Genomic DNA, 26074 nt, shown 5'->3' with positions numbered 1-26074 from the left:
GATATATATGAGATTGTATTATGATCCAATTTGGTAATGTTGTAGTTCTTAAAATAATAACTATTAATTGTGCCGTAGAAATAATCAGATGTGAAAAGAATTAGTTAAACGTTTGGTAAAATTTATTTTAAAAAGTGTTACGAATTTAAGAGCAGTCTTTAGTGTTTAGTAAAACTTACTGTTAAACTGTTGTATGAATATAAATGACTATATTATACATAATATAGAATAAAATTTATTTAAACAATTATAAACATGTATATAAAAGTTTTTTATTGCGTACATACAATAACTGATAACTAAAATAAATGTTTTATATTGTTAATTTTATTTTATTTGATAATCTCAATATAATTGGTTGTAATAATAGTAGCTTTAAATTTAATGATTTTATGTATAAAGGTGATTATCAAAATCAGACTTTGAAAAGCCATTGCTTTCAAGCTTTTCAAAATCTATTATAAGATGAGATGATTTTGTCAAAAAATATTTACAAAAAAATTTACCAAATACTAAAATTAAATTTTAACTTTTCAAAATCACTTTAAAGTCTCTCAAAAGCAACCCAAATGGGCCATAAGTAAAAAACTGATTATGAAAATTGAATTTTAAAAAGTTATTTCTTTCTCATTTTTCAAAATGAATGGGGTAATTTTACCAAAAGCAATTCTTAAAAAAAAAAAAATCTAATGCTAAAATTAACTTTCAACTTTTTAGAATCACTTTTAGCCTCTCAAAAGTAATTCTAACCGGTCTCTAAATACAGTGAATAATGTAAACATATCAAGAAATCTTTCAAAATTTAGGCAGGTTTAGGTTATGAGAAAATCTTAATTTTAAAATTTTTATTCTTACACTAATTTGGGAAATATAATCTCAATGTCTATTTTATAAACTATAGAGTTGTCCATAGCTTTTTTTTCATAAAAGTAATCAAACGTTAAATAATTCAATATTTAATCAAAAAAACAAAAAGCGCGTTATTTTTGCAAAATACAGATGGCAGCATCAAAGGTATGACCATATGTTTAGTTAATTACCAGCCATACTCTACGTACTTTGACCGAAATTTAATGTTGACTTTTACTAACACTATCAGAATAAGCAGCCTCAAGGTCCTGACCAGATCTACCTAACTGGCCACCCAGCTGCCATTCGTTCAAACTCAACTTTTCAATTCATACATTCAAAGAGTTTCTTTAAAAGTTAAAACTCTGTGTCAACAAAATATTTTTTTTTTATGTCCTCTCTTATTTTGAACTGGAAAAAATGGTGGGCAAAGTCAAGAGAAATTAATGTTGAGAAGTGGGTAAAATCAAAATTAATTTTGTATCCCCTATTTTTCCATGATTCAAATTTTAATGAACAAATAAAAACTGTACGAAAGTCATTTCATCATATGGGCCCCAAGATCTTATTTCTGGCTTAGCCAGTCTGGCTTGCACGAAGTGAGTATCTATGTATAATTAATAATTTCATTTTTTTCCTTTTTTTTTTTGGTTAATTCAATTGCACAATCCCCAAGTCAAAAGGTCAAAGTCTTGAAGATTTAATTAATAAGCAGCCGTTTATGCTGTGATATTTGAGCTTTCAGGAATTAATAATTAACAATTCCTAAAGTCTTTGAGAAAAAGGTACATGTACGCTCTTTTTTGGTATATTAAATTATTTAATATTTAAAAATTATATTAGGTCTTGACTAATTCATATTCAAATTAAGTAAGGCTATTAAGACGATAAAACTCTCCTAATAAATATTTAACGCAGCTGCATTCTCAAGCCTCGAATCGAAAATTTTAGTTAAATTAAAACAATTCCATGTATGCTCTTTTGTTATGACATAAACAACAGGAGGAACTATGCTTGCAGCCAAAGCAAAACAATTATACAAAACCCTGAACTAGTTTCCAACATATTCTTATTGGCTTTGTGTATTGATTACGTTGCAAATTGGTCATTATGAGAAATCTTGTACGATTAGATCAATAATTATTATTTAGGGTGGTAGAAGGTACATATGGACCACTTTGTGTTTTTTCATGTTAATTAAATGAGTACATGTCGTCTTGGTGCATTAATGCGAAGTTAGCATCAATTGGGTGAAGTGGTAACGCATCATTTTTTTATTAAAATCTCGAGATTATTGCTCCTAATCATAAGCTTATATTATGCATTGGTAACCAAACACAACAATATTTTCGCTACGTCGTGATTCATGTGATGTGCAACTTGCTAGCAAGCAACAGCTAATGGCTTGGCTTTAAATTTTTTTAATAAAGTATTTTCTTTTAATGCAAGAGATTTGGTGTCCAAATTTTGATTGCTTGATATTATTTATGATTATTTTCCCATGAAATATGGGAATAGGTGGGCTCATTGAGTTTGGTTTTGAACATTTAGCATGTAGGATATACTAGCAAATGACCCATTTCTCTTAATTTTCAATTTTCTTTTCCCCACTTTTGGCTATGCTTCCCAATCTGTGCATTATATTTTATGTGTAATAATAGTTTAGGATTTATTAAAAAATGAGACATGTAACGTGAAATTGAGGCATCTAACAAAAAAATGGATAATATAATTTATAGTACTCTTGCTTATAATGTATAAAATGGCTCGTAACATGCATATGATTTTTATACTAAATATTGTTGGGTACGCTAGGAATTTAGACAAATAGTACTATCTATGGTAAGATTATATAATATTTCCAAACACTTTAGTCATAAAGAAATACAAAGTTTTATTTATTTGTTTTGTTTTCTCAATAATCTTCTCTTTGTGGGGAACAAAAGTAGAGGAAATACCTTCTTTTGACAAGGAAAGAAAAAAAAATGATCTTTCTTTCCTGTGTCTCTTTATTTTCTCTCATTCTAAATGAATGTATGATGGTGGTTACACATTACATATTGATGCATACCTTTACCTTCTTCTTTATATTTTTGGTGATAGTATAATTAAGAGATAATGACCGATTACATTGGAGTCCTTTTTTCTTATATAATGATAAAAATTAAGGAATATTTTCATGATCCCACATTCTTTTTCTTTTTCAATTATTTTTTGGTTCGATTATTGGTATCAAATTATGCTCAGAGTGCAAAGTCACGTCTCTTTCTGCTTCGTTACTTGGACCGCTTTTCTTTGACTTTGAAGCTTGTTTAAAGTCTCTAAAATGGGTTAAAAGGCCTTTGACATACATGCTGGATCGGAGACCCAACCCACAACAAAACAACACTTCTGAGTTTTGAGTTGTCTATCTACTATAAGATAACAGTTGGCCGTAACAGACACGTATGCACATTTTAAAATAAGATTTTTAAAATACCGATATATTACAATCAAATGACTATTTTTATTTATAATAAACTATGACTAATCCTATATCAATTTCATTATAACACAATTTAAATTTCTATTCTCTTATTGCGACGTATCCATCCTCATTAAAATATATATACTCTATTCATATTTGTAGGATGATGATTACCTACCTAATTATATATTGAGAAGAGAAGTTAGAATCTCAACTTAAAAATTAGGCTCAACCCCAAGGACGTGATCGAGTTGGTAACAGCATCAAGCTTGTGGCAGCTGATGCCTGGGGTCGAGTCTTTGGGGTAGTAAGGGGCAAAAATAAAAATATATTTGGACTTTGCCCACCCCCTACTTAAAAATAATAAATAAAAAAAAGCCGGGCTCGACACTACGCCCCCAAAGTCATAGGCGCAGCCTCGTAGGCTGCCACTGAGATATGAACCCAACGACAAAAAAAGAATTTAAAATTGAGTAATGTTGTCTACCTTTGACTAAATGTTATTTATAATCAGGGAAAGGATTAAGGCTCCGTTTGGTACAGCTTATTAAATAGAGCTTATAACAGTAAAGCTTATAGCAGTAGAGCTTATACCAATAGAGCTTTTGGACAAAAAGTCACTGGGTGTTTGGTAGTCAATAAAAAAAGCACTTTTGAACCATTAAATTGTGTGATATTTTTTATATTATATATTTTTAGAAAAGCTCTATAGCCTCTACTCCCAAAAGCTCAAATTTTGGGCTTTTACTAGTAGAGGTAAATTAGCTTATTTAAGCTAAAAAAACTCTATTAAAAAAATAACCAAACACCATAAAAAATTTTAAAAAGTGCTTATACGATTAAATAAGCACTTATGGCTCTTAAATAAGCCATACCAAACAGGCACTAAATATTCTTTTTTATCTAAGTTTTCCAAGAGTAAAATACTAGTGATTTATTTACCATATAAAAACATAACAAAAAAAAATCTACTATATAATATTACTAATAGACATGTATCACAAGATTTTTAAGAATTCAAGACACCTCATATTAGAAAATGATCATAATTTATAAAGATAATACTCTATGACTTTATATTCATATTTTTAAAACATGCGCATCCTCACTTTGTTAAAGTGCAGAAGCCAGTAATTTTTTTTTAAATATAGTTTTCAATGTATTGAATTTTGATTTTTTTATTTTAGTGATATCCTCGCTTTAACAAAATAAGAATGTCCTTATTAGAGAATAACTATATATACATATATATGTGCTAATTTGATACGGGATTCTAAACTTTATTAAAATTTAGAAAAGTTATTAAACTTTACAATTTAATAGTACAACATCATTACACTATTAAACTATACAATTTAACAGTTTTCACGATCATTGTACTATTAAACCACATAGTTTAATAGCTTTTCCGAATTTTAACAAATTTAAACTTTTAGATTGATGCATGTATATATAATCATTTTCAAGTGCAACACTTTTATTTTCTAAAAAATATAAATACCACAATCATTATGTCGTGGTCGACAATTAGGCTGAAAATATCCAACTATCATTGTGCATTTGAGATTTGACAACGGTGACGAGTAAGCATGGTAATGGACACTGTCCGCAGCGAGTTTGCCATTACTAAACCGATACCCACACAAAATTTAAATTACCAAACTAATTTTTTTAAGAAGATCCGCCCCCTGCAAGTTTTGACAATTACCAAATCCGCAATGATATTTAGTGGATTTTTTGTGGGTTTCTACATTTAAAATTACAAATGTTTAATAGGTGAATTTATAAAAAAAAACCTAAAATTCCACATAACATACTCAATTCTAAATTTAACTACTGTAAATAGAAAAATAAAATTCCAACATCAAGCCAATACAAATTCTCATATTTAAGTATAAAATACACAAATTCATAAAAAAAAACACAAAATAGTATCTAAACATAACAATTATCATTTCATATTGTCATTCAACACAAGCTCAAAGAAAATGTATTTATTTGATTTACCACTAACACGATTCCTACAATAATGATTAAGATTAATATTTTCTAAAGAATAATATGTTTTCGATACTAATCTAAAGAACGGAATTATAATAATTAAATAATCCATGCATTAACTTAAAGAATAATAGTCCATACAAAATTATAATAAGTAAAATTACAATATGTATATAATAATCCATGCATTAAGTTAAAGAAAATTCAATCAGAATTACAATAAGTATATTTTTAGATTTAATATTTTTCTATTAAAATTAAATTAAAAATAATTAAAAAAATTATGGGTTGGCGGATATTCATGCAGGTAACTGTTGGATATTTGCTAATATTAAATCCACCTGTAACTTAGTGTGGATTTCAATTTATAATATCAAACCCGCCTGCAACCCATAAAACTATCAGTAGCGGACGGGTTTTAACAGGCGAGTTTAGACAGATTTACGAGTTTGTGGATTCAATTGTCATGAGTGCCAAATTGAGTAAATTACATGTCATTTTCACCAGTTTAATAATAATAAATGCGATAGCGCCGAGAGATGAAAAGGATAAAAAAGATACAGCTTAGATGCTAGCAACCATAACCCAAAAAAAAAAAAAAAATTGGTCGGTTTACAATTTTGCCACCTAAAAGCACGTTCGGAAAAAGCAGCCCAACCTTGACGTATTAAAAGCTCTAATGTTCTATCAACATCTGCAAACAATAGAGGCGAGGGCCAAGAAAGCTTTTAACACCCACAAGCTCAATTTTGAGGCATCATAATGAGACACTAAATTTTCTCAAAATTTATTCAATTTCTTCAGCTTGCTTCAGCCAATTGCTTATCTAATGTTTATGGTCCTTTCTCCTATTTACCCAAATGTCCATTCGAAAGACAACTACCGGCAATTATATGTATACAATGAGCCAAAGTCTCCGTGTTCAAATATTTGGTATTAACATTATTTCAAAGATCAAACCAATATTTTCACATTGTTTTTAAATTCAGCGGACCGTCATTGAGACCTTGGCTTACCGGTGGGCCGGATCCTTAATTCGTCGAGAAAGAACTCTTTTAAAGAAAATAAATCCGATAGTATTTGAATTAAAAAAAAATTAAAGTGTTTTTATTGCTTTGTCGATTTCAAATCTTAAAAAGCTTAAACCACTTGGGCTTAGCCCAAGTGGCTAGAGCCCCTCCCTCACAAATGTGAGGGAAGGGGTTCGAGCCCCCGCAGTCGCATTGTAGGGATTTAATTTAAATATTCTTCCTTGGAGCCCTTGAGCTCGAGTGAAGACAATCTTTCTCCCAGGATGAGAGTTTGACATCCCTCGAATATTTGAGAGGGTTAAAAATCTGAGCGGTGTCATATCAGTATTCATATCAATAGGGCTCAGTATAAATATATGATTGTACATATTAATTATACTCTCATGTAATATGAGTTGTAATTTGAACTGTAATTTGAGCAATAGTCTCATGTAATCAAAAAAAAAAAAAATCTTAAAAAGCTTAATTCTACCCGAAAAAGATGAAGCCCAAACTGCATCATGAGTAGGGCCTATTACCCATAAAGTTGGCCTTCCATTTTTCAAGTAGCCCAGAAGGGGAAAAGGCAAACATTTTGGATTATATAGCATTATTGGAATTTACGCACAATTGATCCCCGTCACTACTTTTGATAGTTTCTAGAGATTTCTATCACTGTGTATAGCTCAAATCATTTGTTTCTCCCCCACATTTGATCCAAAGTTAGCCCAATATGCGAACAATTTTATGAGTAATATAGATGTTTTAGAATTTAGATAGTCCGTTTTCTAATTTTCTAATTTTCTAACCCATTTAACAAACAATACGGCTCCATTGGCGGCTCCTACTCACCGTCATAATCACACCATCTACTACAACAAATCAATAGATATAAATAAACTCCATAACAACCACCACTAGTGTATAAATTTTCCGGGAAAATTTACAAAAAACACTCTTTTCTTTGCTTAGAAAAAAGAAGCAGCAGTGTGACAGATAGTGGAGTCAACTGTGCAACAATGATTTTTTATGTTTTAGCTGCCTAAATTTGTGAACACGTTGCCCAAAAGTGGTTGTGGTTGCTAATGTTATTGTTGGAAAATGAATCGCAATTTTCAAATACACTAGCGGTGATGTGAGACGAAAGCAGCCCACCATATCTATCAACCAAAGCTTACAAGCAAAGATTAAATGATTATATCTATGTATATTAGTTTTATATTAAGTCATCCCATCTCATTATTTCTTTTCTTTTAACAGTTTCTTTAACTAAACATTTTAAAAATACATAACGTACTAAAATACTTTCTTTGGAATTATTTTTACCTAGTGATTCTTACCAACTCCGTAAGTGGACCCCAATCGTTTGATGCCGCTTTCATCCCATTTCAGCTTCATTTGCAAATGAAGAAATGCCATTTTGTTTTGAGATTTGCATTTTGATTCTAAGATTGTCCAAACTTACCAATATAAAGCTAAATCCATTCCTATAGCGAATTATTTGTCCATTTTTTACAAGATCTACTAATCTAAAATATGTTAATTTTTCTATAATTTGGGTATCAAATACCTATTCATTTTAAATTTCATTAATGTCGAACACATTTCATCATTAATTTTCCTTTTTTAATAAAAATTGTGGGATGCTAGAGGAGGCTGTGAGATTAATCTTACTAATATTAAATTAGTATCACAACTTTACTAAAAAGAGATCATTTTTTTTTTATTATAACAGATCTTCCTACATAAATAAAAACATCAATATAAGAAGAAAAATAACAAATTTAATAATTGGAAATAACATACAAACTCGGCTTAAATGTTGCTACTAGCAAGCTAGCTTCTTGGCACTGAGAGATGGATGATTCAATTCAACAAGGGGACCATCAAAATTTAAAATCAATGAAAAATGACAACTATATTATCTTACACGAAAATAACTTTCTCCCAATGAAGCTCCACCCAAAACCCATTTGTATTTCTATATCAGAACAACCACACTACCTGCTTACCTTATATTATATGTTACACAGGATAAAAAATTGATAAGTTAATCATCAATTTTCCACTACATTTCACAATTTTTTTTTTTGTATTATTCTTTGCGTTTCTAACGGTTCGGTTAACTTTAACGACCCTCCTTTGATTAATATTGTAACTTAACTGTAACCATAGTCAAAATATTAAATTTTTAAAATTTTTTTGGGAACCTAACTCTAAAGATTCGTATAAAAATAAATTGTGCAGTTGGTACAAGTTTTTTTTTGTCAAAATTTAGGAATCAAGTAATTATGACACCTTTCAGGAAATGTTCTTCTGGAAAAGAAAACAGGCAAAAAAAAAAAAAATCTATTAAAGACAAAAACATTAATGAAGCTTCCCAGATTTGATTTCACTACTGTTGGAAAGTAGTACTGATACGTCAGCTGCAGCCAAAAAGCACAGCCGTTAGATCACCAGACGTTACATCATCTCATTTATCAGGCGACTGTTTGGTTTGCTTTATTTTTTGCGCCTAGGGTCTTTGTCCTGATTATTCTCCTTAATTAGGGTCCATTATCCTCGAATTTTATCATTTTTTTTTTCCTTTTTTCCTTTTTGTTTCGAGGTTTTTAAACACCTCTAATGTTATTATCAACTTCAACGAGACCGCGATGGTGTCGATATAAGTGAATTGTGATGCCCATGTCTTAACATTCGTGGGCTCCACTTGAAAAATATAAAAATAAATAATTCCAGGTACGTATAAACGAAATATTAAATAAATTATATTATTTTATGTTGTATGCGGACCATGACGGAATGAAACCAAAAACGTAACAATTGTTTCTTTTTCTCCTGGGCCCACGTTTTTGTTCATTGTCTCTCCACGGTCGACTTGGTAAAATGATCTGAGCTACTGTTATTGGAAATTATTATAGGATCACGCTTAAGCATGTAGATCAAATTATTAATTAGTAATCCCCTGATTCCGAGTCTATGCTATGCCGATTGATTTCTAATTACTATCTCGTACCGTTGGATCAAGAAAATGTATTAGCGAATTTAATCAGTTTAGACATTAATCTTCCCTGGTCCGAAAGCACCTGATTGGGACTTGACTAACAATTAGTCAATTAAGATAGTATTTATTGTAATCAATTAAAAATGAAACAATTCAAATAAACACGATCCAATGCGGCGAGTGCATCATAATCGGCACGATGCGCGCCGAGCAGACGAAACATTTTGTACCCTCACGGTTTTTGTTTTTTGTTTTAAATTAAATTTGTTCTCTCAAAAAATCCCCGATTACGTTAAAAAAAATTAAATTAAAAAAGATCACATTAAATACTGTCTCACTCTCACAAGTCGCTCTTCACGTTCTCTGACTACTGTATATTCATTCATTTCATTTCACAATTCCAATCCCCAAGAAAAATCGCAGTCTATTTTTCTCTCTCTGCTCGATTTTACTGGAAATGCAAATGTGAGAAGGATTTTTGATGAAATTAGGGTTTCGAGTGGCTGAATTGCGAGGAGAGAACTAGAAAGAAGAAGAGGAATGCCGTTGACGAGGTACCAGATAAGGAATGAGTACAGTTTGGCGGATCCGGAGCTTTACAAAGCTGCGGATAGAGATGATCCCGAAGCGCTTCTTGAGGGAGTCGCCATGGCTGGCCTCGTCGGCGTGTTGCGCCAGCTCGGTGACCTCGCCGAGTGAGTTTCAGCTTCTGATTTACAAATTCGGCTTCGTCTGAGCTCGAATTCTGATTTTTAAGCTTAATGCCAACTTGCTAGAGTCTGATTTTTTTTTTCAATTTTACTAATATTAAACTTGCGTTTTGAATTTGATAATTAGAGTTAGATTCAGATTTTATATTACATTGAATAGATGATTTTGCTTCTGCCATCTTCTAGGTCCATGCGGATTCAGGATTCTTTCGATGTTGATATTTATTTATTTATTTTTTTCAATTAGATTAATCAATTTTTTTTTATTGGTAAAATTCAGAGAAGATTTTGGATAACAGAAGGTCTAACTGACGGTTGAATTTAATGTATGAATTTTTAAATTGTGGCTCAATAGCATTTCATTATAATGGATTGTTGTCTGTGAATTTTCGTTCACGAATTGTTTAGCAGAGCTAGCATGAGAAATTTGATAATTTATTTGTTTGTTTCTCTTTGTTTGTGGTTGCCATAGGTTTGCTGCTGAGATATTCCACGACTTGCATGAAGAAGTAATGGCGACTGCTGCAAGAGGCCATGGTCTAATGGTTCGTGTCCAGCAACTTGAGGCAGAGTTTCCTTCAATTGAGAAGGCATTTTTGTCCCAAACCAATCATACATCATTCTTTTCCAATGCAGGTCAGGCTATTTTCTCTGCTCTTTTAATCTTTTACTGTAGATTTGTATATGTTAAGCATGCTTGTTATTGTTTAATTATTTGATTGCTTTCCTGTGATGTATAAAGATTTAATACACATTTGGATAATTTGAACATGGAATTCCTTTCCCCATTGCAAGCTTCCATAGTACTAGTTCAAATGTTTCTGCATTTGGAGCTTCAAAGGGCAGGATCCTTATGAATTTCATATTGTGTATTAGTTTATAACAATTTCTTTGAGGACCTGATTGGGTTACTGTGTCTGTAGAAATTAAGTATTGAAATGCGTGCTAAAAGTTGATAGTTATTTAAATGCATAATTTTGTTTCAGGTGTTGACTGGCATCCTAATCTACGCACGGAGCAGAATCTGATCACTCGTGGAGACTTACCTCGCTGTGTAATGGACTCTTATGAGGAATGCAGGGGTCCGCCGCGATTATTTCTTCTTGACAAGTATGATTCGCTGAATTTTTTTAAATTTTAGCAATTCTCAAATAAATTTTTAAATGTTTGCTTTAAAAGCTGAAACCTTTAATATTGTTGTGTGATATTTATCAGATTTGATGTTGCTGGGGCTGGGGCATGTTTGAAGCGTTACACTGATCCGTCATTCTTTAAAGTTGAAACAGCACCTTCTGAACCATCTCTAGAAGTCCATAGGGAAAAGAAATTCCGAAAAGTGAAGGTATTGCAGTGAACAGATTTTCACCATATGGTGAACACATTTTTTTTTTTTTTTTTTTTGGGTTAAGCATTGGAGTACTGTTTTTTGTACTTTAATCTATAGATTCTATGTGGGCAAGAGCAAGGACAGAACTAGCATTGGACAAGTGGGGGTAGCTACCCTCGCATAATTAAAAAATATCGTAAATGACATCCATGATTTAAGCCCCTATGAACTTAATTAAAATGCTCCTATGAGTTGAAAAATTTAGACCCTTGCCCCTGTGAACATAATTGAAATGGCTGACGAGTTGAAGTTGTGATAACTTCTCTTGAATACATTGTTAAATTACCCCTTTATGAACTAAATTTCTGGCTCTGTCCTTGAACTAGAGTCCACATTAGTTAACTTAATTTACCAAGTGCTGCAGTTGGTTATTGTAGTTATTATGACTTTTTTTTTTTTTGTGGATTTGGTGTTCTTCCTTTTGTTCTATGAAATTGTGCCCTCATATGACTAAGGTATAATTTTATCATTTATTTCTGCAGAAGAAAGGATCACGCTGGAAGAATGGAGAAACCCCAGAAATTGTGCCAACATCACATGCCAAGTGAGGCCTCTAAATGCATTCTTATGCCTTATTTTGTGATTGATAAGTGGCAAAGTGACTCAAATTATTTTACATGTGCAGACTGCATCAATTGTTTTTGGAGGAGAGTGTTGAGAAGGGCCTCAGTGACCCTGCACGTCTTGTGAAGTTAAAAAAAAGGCAATTGGACGCATCTCCATTTAACTCAAGATCTGGGAAAAGTTACATGGAAAAATTCTTGGAAACTCCTCCAGAGCGCGATGAGGTTCGGGAAATTTCTGTTAATCCGTTGCCCTTGAAAATGGCATCAGATTATTCTAGTGAATCAGGGCTTGAAATATATGAGATAACTACAGTAAGTCCTGTTAAAGAAAAATCACAAAGAAAGGAAAGCACATGTTCTTCACCTAATGCACATGAAGTAGTTCTAAAGCCATCTATGGATGAGCTGTACGGAAATGACAGACAGATTGTGATGGTGCCGGAACCAGGTACTGATGGTGAAAGAGAAGAAATTCCTTCTATCCATCCTAAAGTGATGGTTGAAAGGGATATAGCAGTTGATGGAGAAGGAAAACGAGAGGGGAGTGTGGATGAGGACAACTCTGATGATATGACTAGTGAGGTTGACAATTACATGGATGCTCTTACTACCATGGAGTCAGAAATGGAAACAGACCATGTGTATAGACCTAAATCTGATAGTGGCTTCTCGAACGTTGCAAAACGTGGTGTGGATCCTGATAGGAATGGGGAACTGCTAAAGTTCGAAACCCATTCTTCTGATTCTCAATCAATTGGAAACGTTTCAGCATCTGATGATGGGAACAATTCATTGAAGAAAGGAAGATCTAGCTTTTCTTGTTCTGATACTCTCAGCAATTTGGGGGAAATTCTACCATCGGATGGTGAAGGATCAGCTATAGTGGTTCCTGCTTCTGAAGCTTTTATGCCCGAACATGCTGAGGCACAATCCAACCAGTTTCCTGAAGATATGGCAGTTAGGTGCATTGATGAAGATAATATCAATAGTCTTGGAGAAGTATCTGGTAATTCCTCTCTTGCTGATTCAAATCATCCTCAGCATCCGCTGGACCCTACAGCAAGTTCAATGCAACACCATCCAGATGAAACACCCTCTGAGCCAACGAAACTTGGTTCTGCATTATCACACACTGATGAAAGAGAGACTAACTTGGTTGAATCTTCAGCAATTGTTACTGACACAACTTCACAAACAACGAATGGTAGTCCTTTTACAGTTTCTGCTGAATGCCATTCTCTGGATAAGTTGGATGGTGGAGATTGCCATATCTCTTCTTATGTTTCATCACATTTATCAAACTATTCAGAGCTGGCTCCTGAAGATTTTGCAGAAAAAAGTAATCCAGATAACACAGTGAACATTAAGATTGGTTCACCTCGGTCAAATACTTCTTCACCTGCAGAAGAGCAGGTCCATTACTCAATTTTGTCAGAAGTAGAAGATTCAGACGTTGGGAAGCGTGATGATTTAGTCTCTGAAGATGTTGATGCTTTGCCAGAAACTGAAGTCTACAGGGAAAGTGATACTTCACAGAATTGTAACTTTCAAGAGCAGCACATATCAGATATTGTGGATAATGTACCACAAGATGAACTTGAATCAGTAGAAGAAACACCTGTTTATTCTGAGGAAGCAAATACTTACTGTACTGCAGACATTGAGAAAATAGGCGCATCCACCTGCAATGTAGATGCAGTGGATCAAGAGGCTGTCCCTCGTGAATTCCCATCTAATTACCAGGATTGTTCAATACTTGAGGATCATGCAGGCTTAGATGATTTAGTAGCTGAAGGTGTTTTGGTAGAAAATATGGCTGTGTCTGCCACTGTTGTGTCTGCTGAGGCCATTGCTGACGATGATGTTGACGTTGTTTATCCACTACAGGATTCACTCTGTTCTCCATCTAATGATACCGTGAATTCTGAGACTGAGGATCCCCTCAAGGATGGATTGGAATTTAATAAGGTGGTTTCCCATGATTGTCTTACAGGACTAGAGGCAGAAAATGAAACAACTCAAATGCAAGTTGCACCTAAAGTGTTTGACTCGGCCTCATGCAAATTGATCTCTCATGATGAGTCGAATTCAGAGATGGTTAAAGGTGTCCAGAACTCTTCAGCTGAGGTATCCCAAAATAGTTTGCCTGCAGGTGATGTCACCATTCCACCCACATCTTCAGGACTCAGTGACCAGGAGCTGGAATCAGAATCTCTCCATCAGAGTCATCTTCTGGATGGTGGAGCAAATGCCATGTCTTTACCTGCTGTTCAACTCCCAGATCCAGAAACTTCCTCAGAGCAGCCACTGGAGTTGCAAACTAATCAACTTGATTCGGAATGCATGGCAGCGAAAGCAAGTCCTAATTCACCAGATCATTTATCTGAACAGATACAATCTTCTATTCACACAGATCAGCAAAGACTCTTTAATGATGTTTCTGAATCTTGTCAAGCAAACCTTCCAAACGAACTTTCACCGTGTGGGTACTTGCAACAATCAACTGGATTAGAAATCAACATTACTGAACAAGAATTGGATCCATTGAGTTCTGTCTTTCCTAGTTCTGGCCTTCTTCCTGAGGCAGCTCAAGTCAACCTGGAGGAGATGCCACCATTGCCTCCTCTGCCGCCAATGCAGTGGAGATTAGGGAAGATTCAACATGCTCCTTTATCCCCACAGAGAGAATTCATGGATCATAGTCAGGAGTCATTTCCATCAATTTTGCCATTTAGAGATCGTGAGAAAGCACAATCTGCTTTTCCAGCTGAACAGAGTGACATAATGCAGTCTGCAAATCCATTTTTGCCTGTTAGTGTCGTTGAAGTGGAGAAGCCAAATGTGCCTGAACAAGTGGGTGATGCGATGCAGCCTACTTTGTCTCCACTGCAATTGCCATTTATGGCTGAGGATGCAAATAGTCCAAACAGCCATCCTTTGGAGGGAACTCAATCCCTGAATCCGTTCTTAACTGAGAAGCCTGATCACGGTTCCCTTGCTTCAGAGCATGAAGTGGTTCAATTAAGTTCAAACCCTTTCTTGTCTTTACCAGCTAATGAAGATACTGCTTCTGAACATGATCCCGTTTCTTCATCAGAAAAACTAATTCACTCTCTGAATCAATCAGCATCAGAGCCAGGACTTCCACACATGTCAGAAAATTTTGAAGGGGAACATGGAAATTCTTCTGATAAATCTGCGCTGCCACCCATAAAGGTTGAAGATACAGCTTCTAAAAATGGCCCTGTACCATCTCCAGGGAAACCAATCCACCTTCTGAATCAATCGGTGTCAGAGCCTTCACTTCAACACACTTCAGAAAATTTAGCACGGGAACATGGAAATCCTTTTGATGGGTCTGTGCTACCACCTAGAAATGTTGAAGATGCAGCTTCCAACTATGACCCTGTATCTTCCCTGGAGAAACCAATTCATCCTCTGAAACAATCGGCTTCAGAGCCAGGACTTCAACACACTTCGGAAATTTCAGAAGAGGAACATGGAAATCCTTCCGATACCTCTGTACCGCCACCTAGAAAGGTTGAAGAGCAACCACACCGTGGTTTGTCAAGTTCTGAGGGAAAATCAACATGGCCTTCTAATCCATTTGCTCTATTAACAACCTCTGAAGTTGGACATGCAAATGGAAGATCAACAGTTAAGCTTCCCCGTCCTCGGAATCCTCTTATTGATGCTGTTGCTGCTCATGACAAAAGCAAGGTGATGATGACTTCAGGTGTCCGTTTCAGATTTCATTTTGTTTTCTTGGAGAAGTATTGCTTACTAACCATCTCAATTTTTGCAGTTGAGAAAGGTAACCGAAAGGGTTCAGCCTCAAAGTGAACCAAAGGTTGATGAAAGAAATTCACTGCTAGAGCAAATACGAACCAAGGTAAGGCCTGACTCTCATGTCAGTAAACACCACCCGTCACCTAGCCTATAATTCTTTCAGTAAATGAGAAATCAGTGGTTGCATAAACTGCTAGTTATGAACTGTTTTCTCCTTGCAGTCCTTTAACTTGAAGCCTGCATTGGTGTCAAGACCCAGCATTCAGGGTCCTAAAACTAATTTGAGAGTTGCTGCCATCTTGGAGAAAGCAAATGCTATTCGACAGGTCTACCTCCCTCTCCTACTCTCTTTCTGTGTATTTTTATGAACTGGTGTTACATATTAAAAGTTACAAATTCTGATATAGGCTACGGCTGGAAGTGATGAAGATAATGATGAAGATTGGAGTGATTCTTGAAAACTTCTCCCCTTGACAGCACTTGACTCGCAATTTGAAATGGGTTGAGGCTATTATTCTTTCCCTCATAGTGAATAGGAATGTTTAGCTCTGGTGTATTCTTCTCTCCACGCAAAAATCATGTATTATGGTCTCGCCGTCCTCCTCCCCTCACTCTCATGTTGATTATGTATATGTTGCCGTATGATTCTATGGTATTTACAAAAAGTCGGGGACTTTACCAAAAGAATGATCATCGAGGCATGGCGTGCAAGCGCTATACCAATCAAGTTCTATATATCATTGTGGTAAAATTTTAGGTGTAAATCTTGTTGGTGTGGTATAAGTTTTGAATAGTGTAGGTTGCAATTTTGTATTCATGCAGGCATTGTGCTTATGATGCATAATTGCATGCAGTTTATGGTTCATGTGACCGGCTGCTTCTTTGTATGTAATCCGACAGCTTTAGTATGTATGATTTACTTTCAGAAATACTAATATATGGTAGCCCACTGAAATTCTATGTCTTCAAGGGCGGGATACAAAGATCATGAAGAATCACTGTTACACAGGCAAGCATTGGTCGATTGTGACTTTGTGAGTCCACTCCATAGAGATAAGTAGAGGGAAAAATGCAATAATGGCATCAGTGACGCATAAAACAAGTACATTAATGAGCTAATTGGAGTTTTTGTTTTTCTATGCCTCCTCCTCTTTATCTGGTTCCCTCAATAATCTCTCATGTGATGGTAAATTGACTCGCGTAAACTAATACAAAGCTATAATCTGAATGAGATATTGGCGGGAAACAGGCGATGACCGTTTTGACAAACACGACGTCTCCCGCATTTGCAACGGCTCGGGAGATCAAGAACCGCCTGCTTCAAGGCTTCAACTCCATCAAACAACTCAAGTATGTGCATGCTATCCTCCTCCGCGTCGGCCTCGATCAAGACAGCTATCTTCTCAACTTGCTCTTGCGCTCCTGCTTCCATTTTGGTCAAACAAACTACACTCATCTCATCTTTAGTCAAACCAAAGAGCCCAATATTTTTCTATACAATACTATGATTCGAGGTTTTGTTTCTAACGATTGCTTTCAACACGCCATTGAATTTTACAATTCTATGCGCAATGAGGGATTCTTGCCCACTAATTTCACTTTCCCTTTCGTCTTAAAGGCTTGCGCGAGAGAACATGATTTCCAGTTGGGTGTAAGGAGTCATTCCCTTATCGTTAAAGCGGGTCTTGATTGCGATGAGTTTGTTAAAACCAGTTTGCTTAATTTGTATGTTCATTGCGGGTACTTAGCTGACGCGCTTAAAGTGTTTGATGATATTCCTGACAAGAATGTTGTTTCGTGGACTGCGATTATTAGTGGGTACATTAATGAAGGGAATTTGGAAGAGGCTATTAATATGTTCAGAAGGTTATTGCATAGGGGTTTGAAACCTGATAGTTTTAGCATTGTTAGAGTTTTGACTGCGTGTACTCAGTTAGGGGATTTGAGCACTGCAAAATGGATTCATGGATATGTTAACGAAGCTGGTATGGGAAGGAATGTGTTTGTAGCTACCTCTTTGGTGGACTTGTATGCAAAGTGCGGAAACATGGAGAAAGCACGACGTGTCTTTGATCAGATGCCTGAGAAGGATATAGTTTCTTGGAGCAGCATGATTCAGGGTTATGCATCAAATGGATTTCCGAAAGAAGCTTTGGATATGTTCTATAACATGCAGAGAGAGAATCTGAAACCTGATCGTTATACTATGGTCGGAGTTCTTTCTGCTTGTGCAAGTTTAGGGGCATTAGAATTGGGAGTTTGGGCTAGCAGTTTCATGGAGAGAAATGAGTTTCTATCGAATCCTGTGCTGGGTACCACCTTGATTGATATGTACGCAAAATGTGGGAGAATGGCTCAAGCATGCAAAGTCTTTAGAGAGATGAAGGATAAGGATCAAGTGGTTTGGAATGCTGTCGTATCTGGGCTTTCAATGAATGGATATGTAAAAGTTGCATTTGGGGTTTTTGGTCAACTAGAGAAATGTGGGATTCAACCTAATGGTAACACATTTGTTGGCTTGCTTTGTGGGTGTACCCATGCTGGTCTTGTTGACGAGGGTCGTCAGTTTTTCAATAGCATGAGTCGCGTCTTTTCCTTGACTCCTATGATTGAGCATTATGGATGTATGGTGGATCTTCTTGGTCGATCAGGTCAGTTAGATGAAGCCCATGAGTTGATCAAAAGTATGCCAATGGAGCCTAATGCCATTGTTTGGGGAGCCTTGCTGGCGGGATGTAGATTGCACAAGAAGACTGACTTGGCTGAGCATGTACTAAACCAGTTGATTGCATTAGAACCATGGAACTCTGGAAACTATGTTCTCCTATCAAACATATATTCCGCCAGTCATAAATGGAATGACGCAGCAAAAATTCGGTCAATGATGGGTGACAAAGGGATCCAAAAGATACGCGGATGCAGCTGGGTTGAGGTAGATGGTGTTGTTCATGAATTCCTTGTGGGCGATAATTCCCACCCCCTATCTGAGAAAATATATTCAAAGCTTGATGAGTTAGCAACAAAACTGAAAGCAGCTGGTTTTGTTCCTACAACTGACCATGTGCTGTTCGATATAGAAGAGGAAGAGAAGCAGTATTTTCTTGCTTGTCACAGTGAGAAACTGGCCCTCGCATTTGGTCTCATCACCACTGCTCCAAAAGACGTAATTCGAATTGCAAAAAACCTTCGAGTATGTGGTGATTGCCATGAAGCCATTAAGCTCATTTCAAAGATCACAGGTAGAGAGATAATTGTTAGAGATAATAACCGATTCCATTGTTTTATCGAAGGTTCATGTTCATGTAAAGATTTTTGGTGAAATCAAAGCATAGTTGATTAAGCTAATTTTTCTCAAAGAAGCTTGTCATTGACTCGTGTCTTAGAACGAATGGTTATTTTAGTTTTTAATATTATTATTGAACTTGGAATGAGTTTCAACCTAAAAATTATAAAAGAAATGGAAGTGGGTAGAGTCGGTTACGGCACTTTGAACTGGCTGATGCTCAACTGCTTAAAATTATCATCCTAATGTTGTCATTAGAAGCTCAACGTACGAACCAACGAATGCAGAAAAATAAGTGAAAGCATTAACACACTTTGACAATCTGGCAAACTTAAGAGCTGCTTTGTCATGCCTACTCAATTATACAGTTTTGAATGCTTACTTACTAAGTAAGATTTTGTCATGTCTATATAAGCATTTCTCGTTGAATGCTTACTTACTAAGTAAGATTTTATTATCTGCACTTTTGTAATTATGTGAAAATATAAATTATATAATTAAAAAGCAGCCACCGGCAAGAGCAAAAGAGAGAGGTCAACGGTGGCCCGGAACTAAGGACCTCAAGTGCGGGCAACGACGTCGTTTTACTGACGACTCTCAATAGCAAATTGCGAGGTCTTTTTCTTTCCACTCAACTTGTAAACCCTTCTAAATTCTCCGGCTTCTCTTTCGGATTTGAACGCATTTCTTTATCTGACATAAAAAAATATTTTTAATAAATAAATAAGAAAAAGGCCAAAAAGGATTAAATAGACCGGCATTCAAGCTCAGAAACTTTTTTACGGGAAAATCGTTTCCCAATAACAAAACCAGAATAAAAACTCAAAAAATTTCTTAACAAGACAGCGAAACAACCAAAACCCGCATCCGAAACACGATCGACAACTGAAGTTCAAGCAAAAGATTGCAACTTGAAGAAGATGGAGGGCGCTGGCAGCAGTAGCGTTTCTGATAACGGCAGCAGTAGCGTTTCTGGTAACAGCAGCAGTGAAACGACGCGCGTGCCCTTATCAGAAGTTGTATCTGATTGCGTGAAGCGGTGGTTTAGGGACACCCTTAAAGAAGCCAAAGGTGGTGATATCAATATGCAAGTGCTGGTGGGTCAGATGTACTTTAGCGGCTATGGTGTTGCCAGAGATGCCCAGAAGGTTTTCTTTTTCTTTTCTTCTTGTGGTTTAAATGAAGCTCTTGTGTTTTTGATTTGGGGGGTTTCTGGTAGTGAAGAATATCATGTTAGTGTTTTAAAATGTCACTGGGGTTGAATTTGTTTGACCAACTATAGCTAATCGAATGAAATCACTGACTATTGAGTATAAGTGAGTGGGTGCTTGGTAACATTCTCTGCTGCACTGCATCGGTTAGCCTTAGTGAAACGTTAGAGCTTACTTTTGTGATGTCTATTTTGCAGGTTTTTCTGTTTTTTTTATGTTGCTTATGTTTATATTTGTTGCGATTACAGGGAAGAATCTGGATTTCAAGAGCATCAAGGACTCGGTCCTCAGTTTGGAAAGTTGGTGAAAAGCATCCAGGTTGACATATATTCTTATTCTTTATGCATTTTTATTATCTTTAGCATGTCCTCGTATTGTGGTTAATTGATCTGGCACTTGTTTGGCTTGCTGCATCTTTATTAGGTTATAACGCGAGTGATTCGGATTCAGATGAAATGAAAGAAGAATCTTAAAAATGACCAAATTAGGCTTCTTGCTCAAACAATTGAAAGTGAGTTACTGTCTGTTAGCTTTTTATTTTGTTTCTTGCGCCTGTTTTTTATTTGGTAGCCCGAATCCTGAAGCTCATGAAGAGTTTGGGCATCTACGCTTTTAGGTTTTAGCTGGTTGTGTTGCGTTATAGTTTATGATTATGTTTTGTTGTTATTTAAGGCAAGCTATGTGTGAGATTATGGAGTTCACTGATATTTTGAAATTTATTAAGTTGGACAATTCACTTTCCTTTTAAGGCTATTCAAGCTCTTCTTAAGTCAACTGACTAGTGGAAATTTGAATTGCTACACTTTCTTTTTCAGTGCACGCACCCTCGTATAAATTGTCATTACCATAATCTTAGAACCCATTTGATAGATCAGTTAAAATACAGATAGGATGACTCTTCTTATGTAGTGTTTGGTATGCTTCGAAGGACCAGTAAGATTGAAAGGATGCGATTCATCCATAGTGGACTGAATAAGACGATCAGTTGAGGGCAGTTGGGATAAACATCATCAACAACTTGGTGAATGACCAAAAATGTTATATATTTCAATTTCCCACAATTCTTCTGTGTTTGCTGGACAGTTTTTAACAGAACCTACAGGGAAAACCTGTACATTATTTTTCCCACCATTCTTTTGTAGCTCAGGGATTTCTAGCCAACACATTTACTCAGGAAAATCAAATTTTCTGACCATTTGAAAACTCAAAACAGACAGGAAACAGAAATGAACTGTTGGTTGATGGTGATAGTGTTTGTGCTATTCTGAGGGCTTTTGTCTTCTTTATTGTATTAGGATCTGTGATGCTTCTGATGGGAAACTTATTAGGTTTTGCTAGCCAATGTGATATGTAATTAATGTTTTTGAGTTTATAGGATACGATGGGATTTTAGAATATCTAACATGGTCAAGGCAGCAAGTAATTGCATGTGGTAAACTAGCCTTGTGAGTATTATTGTTCCAAGAGATTCTAATTTCCGTTATCTTTTTAAGGTGTGCGAACTGACTGGCATGGCTAAGAAGAAAATGATTATATTCTAAATATTGGTAAGTTTATATTCATTTAGGCTGACACTCTATTAATATTTAAAAAACTAATCCTAATCATGTAGTAGAGGAAAAGGTGTCTTTTTCTTTTGTCTCTTGAAATTTTGTATACATTGCCTTCAATGTTGTTTCATTTAGAGGATAATCTCTAGTTGCTACTTAAATTATATGCCTGCACTTTCCTTATATATTTTCTGTCTTTTGTAACATATATCTCTTTTTCATTGATTCATTAGAGAAATGAATGGCTAAAATTACCTGTTGAATAAAGTGGACAGTATGAACCATTGCATTCATAAGCACCTTCAGCTGTCATTTTATTATCTTATTTCATAAGATATTTATACATGCTTGCTTAGTTCATCCTGCCTGATCATAGGTGAAATTTTTCTGTCATTTTTATTCCCGTGCTTTTGGCTTCTAGCAAGCAATATTTGTAGCATATAAAATGTTCAGTGGCCAGAGATGAAAACCGTCACCATACTGAACATGGTTTAAAAGATGGTAACAAGCTGAATTAGTGCAGGCATGAAGTGATTGAACAACTCATTGAAACAAAGTTAAGTTTCAATAATCTGTAATGGGGACATGGCCCTTGAATGAGTCAAGTTCCAGTATGACTCTCTATTGAGAGTGTTCTGCAGTTGTGCTGCATCTCACTTGCAATAACATTAATGCCTTGGCAAATGATGAACATTGTATTCCCTATAGCGGCATGTATTTTTTTGCTACCTTGTGCTTTTATATTACTATGTATGTATACTGATTGCTGTGTTTCTTGTTTTTTTGTAGGGCTGCCACTTCTTCACCACCTCAAACACGCCTGTAACATTCTTTTTTCTTAACCTCTTTGGTTGGTTTGTTTTTACCACTTGTAACTTTGTAAGCCCATTTGTTCATCATATAAACAAGTATAGTTACAGTTTTACAGGCAAGAATACATTGTGGATTTAAATTTTTGAAATACTATTTGTTCATTATATTTTTCAAGATCATGAATAGTGAGTGGCGAAATAACTGTGTTTCAAGGACTACATTTGATCCTCAACAAATTGCCGGTTAGTAGTTTGTGATGCCTGCTTGTTTTAGGCTTTTAGCTGTCTTTGCTCTTCTATTAATGAGAAATGTCTCTGTGCTCTCAACTCTGAAGGTTAAAGCTAATTGGCAATAGCCAATAGATTTGAGTTTGGTTTGAATCCTTGATGGATCTTATTTAGACTGTTGTGATGTTTTTATTCATTAGTTTTTTTTTTTTTGGATCGACATAAGCCATTTTAATTTTGAGCAGTGCTTGCTTTTGAGTGACATAGTTAGATACCAGCATATAAATATTCTTCCATTCAAAAAAAATAATGATAAAAAATAAATATTCTTGTGGCTGTCAACTCATAATCTGTAAGCATGCAAATGAGTTACATAAAAATAATTCTAATGAATTGGCTCGCATGGATTACAGGGCCGCCGTGATTGATTAAATGCTGCTATTTGTTGTTTAAAGATTCAGTTGGTTCTTGGTTCTTGTTTAATTAGCAAAAGTCCGCGATTCTCTTCTGGTTTGGGCCCATTTCTCTCTTTCTTTATTTGGGCCTATTGGGCTCTCATTTCGTAAAGCGCGCTATGGCCGATGTGCTCTCTGTTTACGGTTCTGCGAGGGACAAAGAGGTTTAGGCAATTCCGCTTATTTATTTTGGTCTAATGGTGGGTTTACTAATTTGGAATTAGAATGGTCTAAAATTAGAATAAGTATTTATTTTGGACTCATGGTATATTTACTAATTTTGAATTGGAATGGTCCGAAGTTATAATAGGTAGGAATGAGAATGGGTTAGAATGAGAATGAGGAATGACAATCAGAATAAATTGTTTACTATAAAAATTGAAATCATAATGAGTTGAATTACCATTAATGTGTTTATTTTTTTATGGAATTGGAATCATAATCAAAATGGATTATATTATAATAAATTACTAAAAAGCACTTAATGAACTATTGTCATAATTATTGTTTTGTATTTTAATTATTGTGATTATTTATTTAAAATTAATTACTATTATTAATTATTGTTAATAATATATTAGTATATTAATTAATTGTAAATTTTTTTTATCATTAATAACAATAATAAGAATAATAATAATCAAAAATTCAAAATACATTAATAATTAGAATACTTATATTAATCAATTAGAATAATTATATTAATTAATTATAATTATTTTTAATTATTTTTAATTGAGGACATAGTGGGTATTTTTTATTTTATGGAGGGGCAAAATTGTCAATCTTGGGGATGGGAGATTGATTCCCATCACCTCCCTTGGGAATCAATCTCCCATTCCTCATTCCCAAATTCATGCGACTCACACGATTTTGATTCTAATTCCAATTTCTGCCTCCAATTTACGAAGTAAATACCGTCAATGATTCCGATTTCGAATTCTGATTTCATAATCGTGGAAGTAAACACACCATCAATGTACTGGGAATGGGAATTTCAACCTGAAAAATGCGACAAATATGTATCTATCAAATAATATTTTATATCGCAAATGATATCTTAAAAAGAAAAAATCATCCAAAATAAAGTGGTAAGCTTATCAAGTGATGGTATAGTTTTCATATTTTCTTAGGGGAAGTGTAGCAACATCCTATGGCCTGAAAAAATGGTCATATAATTTTTTTTTTTATAAATAGTCATAAAAATTCTTTTTTATTAGTTATACCCAAATAAAATAAAATAAGATTAAGTGAAACAGCATAATTATCTAAAATATGATTTATGTGGCCATTCTAAAAATACTCCGTTTTCATGACCATTTTACTAAAGTTTAGGAATTTTATTGTCTCTTTTTTTGTGATTTTTAAGATAATTTATTGTATTATTTTTTAATGAACATCCCGAGTGCCAAATAATTTGTGATGAATGTTTTAATGGTGTGTTTACTTCATGGAATAGGGAATGAGAATGAAGGAATGTGAATGAAATCTATATTTACTTGACAAAATGTAATTTGAGAATGTGAATAAATTGTGTGGGTCCCACATAATTTGGGAATAAGTAATGGGAATCTCATTCCCATGGGGGGTTGAGAATGAAAATCAGGGAATGAGAATGTAATATATGTTTACTTTTGTATCCCTCTACTTTTTTCATATTTCCTAAATTACCCTCATTCAAATCACAATTAATTTTATTATTTTAAATGTCATTAATAATAACAATTATTATTATTAAATTTTATTAACTGTATTATTTTAGTTATTATTTATTATTTTTATTAATATTATCATTATTAACAATAAAAATAATGATAATAATAATAATTAATAAAAATAATTAATTTATCATTATTAACAATATTATCATTATTGTTGTTGTTGTTGTTGTTGTTATTATGATTATTATTATTATTAAAAATAATAATAACAATAATTAATAATAACTAAAATAATAAAGTTAACAAAATTTAATAATAATAATAATGTAATTTTCATTATCTAGATACATGTATAAATATTATTATAAAAATGATATTAATTAAAATAATAATAATAATAAATAATATTAATAGTAATTAATAATAACTAAAATAATAAAGTTAATAAAATATAATAATAATAATAATAAATATTAATAATGATAATATTAATAAAAATAATAATAACAATAATTAATAATAACTAAAATAATAAAGTTAATAAAATTTAATAATAATAATAATAATAATAAATGTTAATAATGATAATATTAATAAAAAATAAATGTTAATAATGATTATATTAATAAAAATAATATTAACAATAATTAATAATAACTAAAATAATAAATTAGTAACTTTATTATTTTAGTTATTATTAATTATTATTTTTAATAATAATAATAACAACAACAACAACAATAATGATAATATTGTTACTAATGATAAATTAATTATTTTTATTAATTATTAATACTATGGGTATTTTGGTAAATTGATTCACATTTCCATTTCTCATTTCCATCTATTTTGCCAAGTAAACACATCAATTGCATTCCAATACATTCTCATTCCCATTTATTTTTGGGGTAATTTTGAGGGACCTCCCCTGAGGTTTGAAGTATTAACACTTTGATAGAAAGTATTAATGTAATTACACATATCTCCCTCGCCGTTAGTATAAAAATACGTATGGTGTTAGTATAAAAGGATAAATATGTAAAAGCTTATTTAAAATTCAAAATAATTTAAAATTAAAGCCTTAAGCTTGC

At 33.9% G+C, this 26074-nt stretch overlaps 3 protein-coding genes across 5 annotated transcripts; all 3 read left to right on the top strand.

Annotated features, from left to right (window-relative positions):
- The first annotated feature begins 9608 nt into the window (after window positions 1–9608).
- On the top strand, window positions 9609–16912 carry LOC18039358 (protein SCAR2). The gene is made up of 9 exons (XM_006429452.2): window positions 9609–10026; window positions 10514–10677; window positions 11028–11151; window positions 11257–11383; window positions 11911–11972; window positions 12054–15714; window positions 15800–15886; window positions 16005–16109; window positions 16191–16912. The coding sequence occupies exons 1-9, from the start codon at window positions 9872–9874 to the stop codon at window positions 16239–16241; spliced, it is 4536 nt and encodes a 1511-aa protein (XP_006429515.1). The 5' UTR covers window positions 9609–9871; the 3' UTR covers window positions 16242–16912.
- A 58-nt stretch (window positions 16913–16970) lies between these two features.
- Window positions 16971–19102, top strand: LOC18039565 (putative pentatricopeptide repeat-containing protein At3g08820). The gene has a single exon (XM_006429451.2). The coding sequence runs from the start codon at window positions 17036–17038 to the stop codon at window positions 19100–19102; it is 2067 nt and encodes a 688-aa protein (XP_006429514.1). The 5' UTR covers window positions 16971–17035.
- A 444-nt stretch (window positions 19103–19546) lies between these two features.
- Window positions 19547–22958, top strand: LOC18039591. Of its 3 annotated transcripts, XR_002904786.1 has the most exons (5): window positions 19551–20214; window positions 20526–20595; window positions 20701–20788; window positions 21771–21824; window positions 22617–22677. XR_002904786.1 is itself a non-coding variant. In XM_006429449.2 (4 exons), the coding sequence occupies exons 1-3, from the start codon at window positions 19987–19989 to the stop codon at window positions 20748–20750; spliced, it is 348 nt and encodes a 115-aa protein (XP_006429512.1). In that variant the 5' UTR covers window positions 19555–19986; the 3' UTR covers window positions 20751–20788; window positions 22617–22958. The 3 variants fall into 3 exon arrangements, 2 of the variants coding, with proteins under 2 accessions (XP_024037205.1, XP_006429512.1); XM_006429449.2 differs by lacking the exon at window positions 21771–21824 and having other exon boundaries at window positions 19555–20214; window positions 22617–22958; XM_024181437.1 differs by lacking the exons at window positions 20701–20788; window positions 21771–21824 and having other exon boundaries at window positions 19547–20214; window positions 22617–22752.
- Window positions 22959–26074: the final 3116 nt, after the last annotated feature.

This window comes from Citrus clementina, unplaced genomic scaffold (genome assembly GCF_000493195.1).
Source record: "Citrus clementina cultivar Clemenules unplaced genomic scaffold, Citrus_clementina_v1.0 scaffold_6, whole genome shotgun sequence".
NCBI lineage: Eukaryota > Viridiplantae > Streptophyta > Magnoliopsida > Sapindales > Rutaceae > Citrus > Citrus x clementina.
The sequence above is the reverse complement of the archived record's forward strand: the minus strand, read 5'-3'. Positions and strand labels throughout refer to the sequence as shown.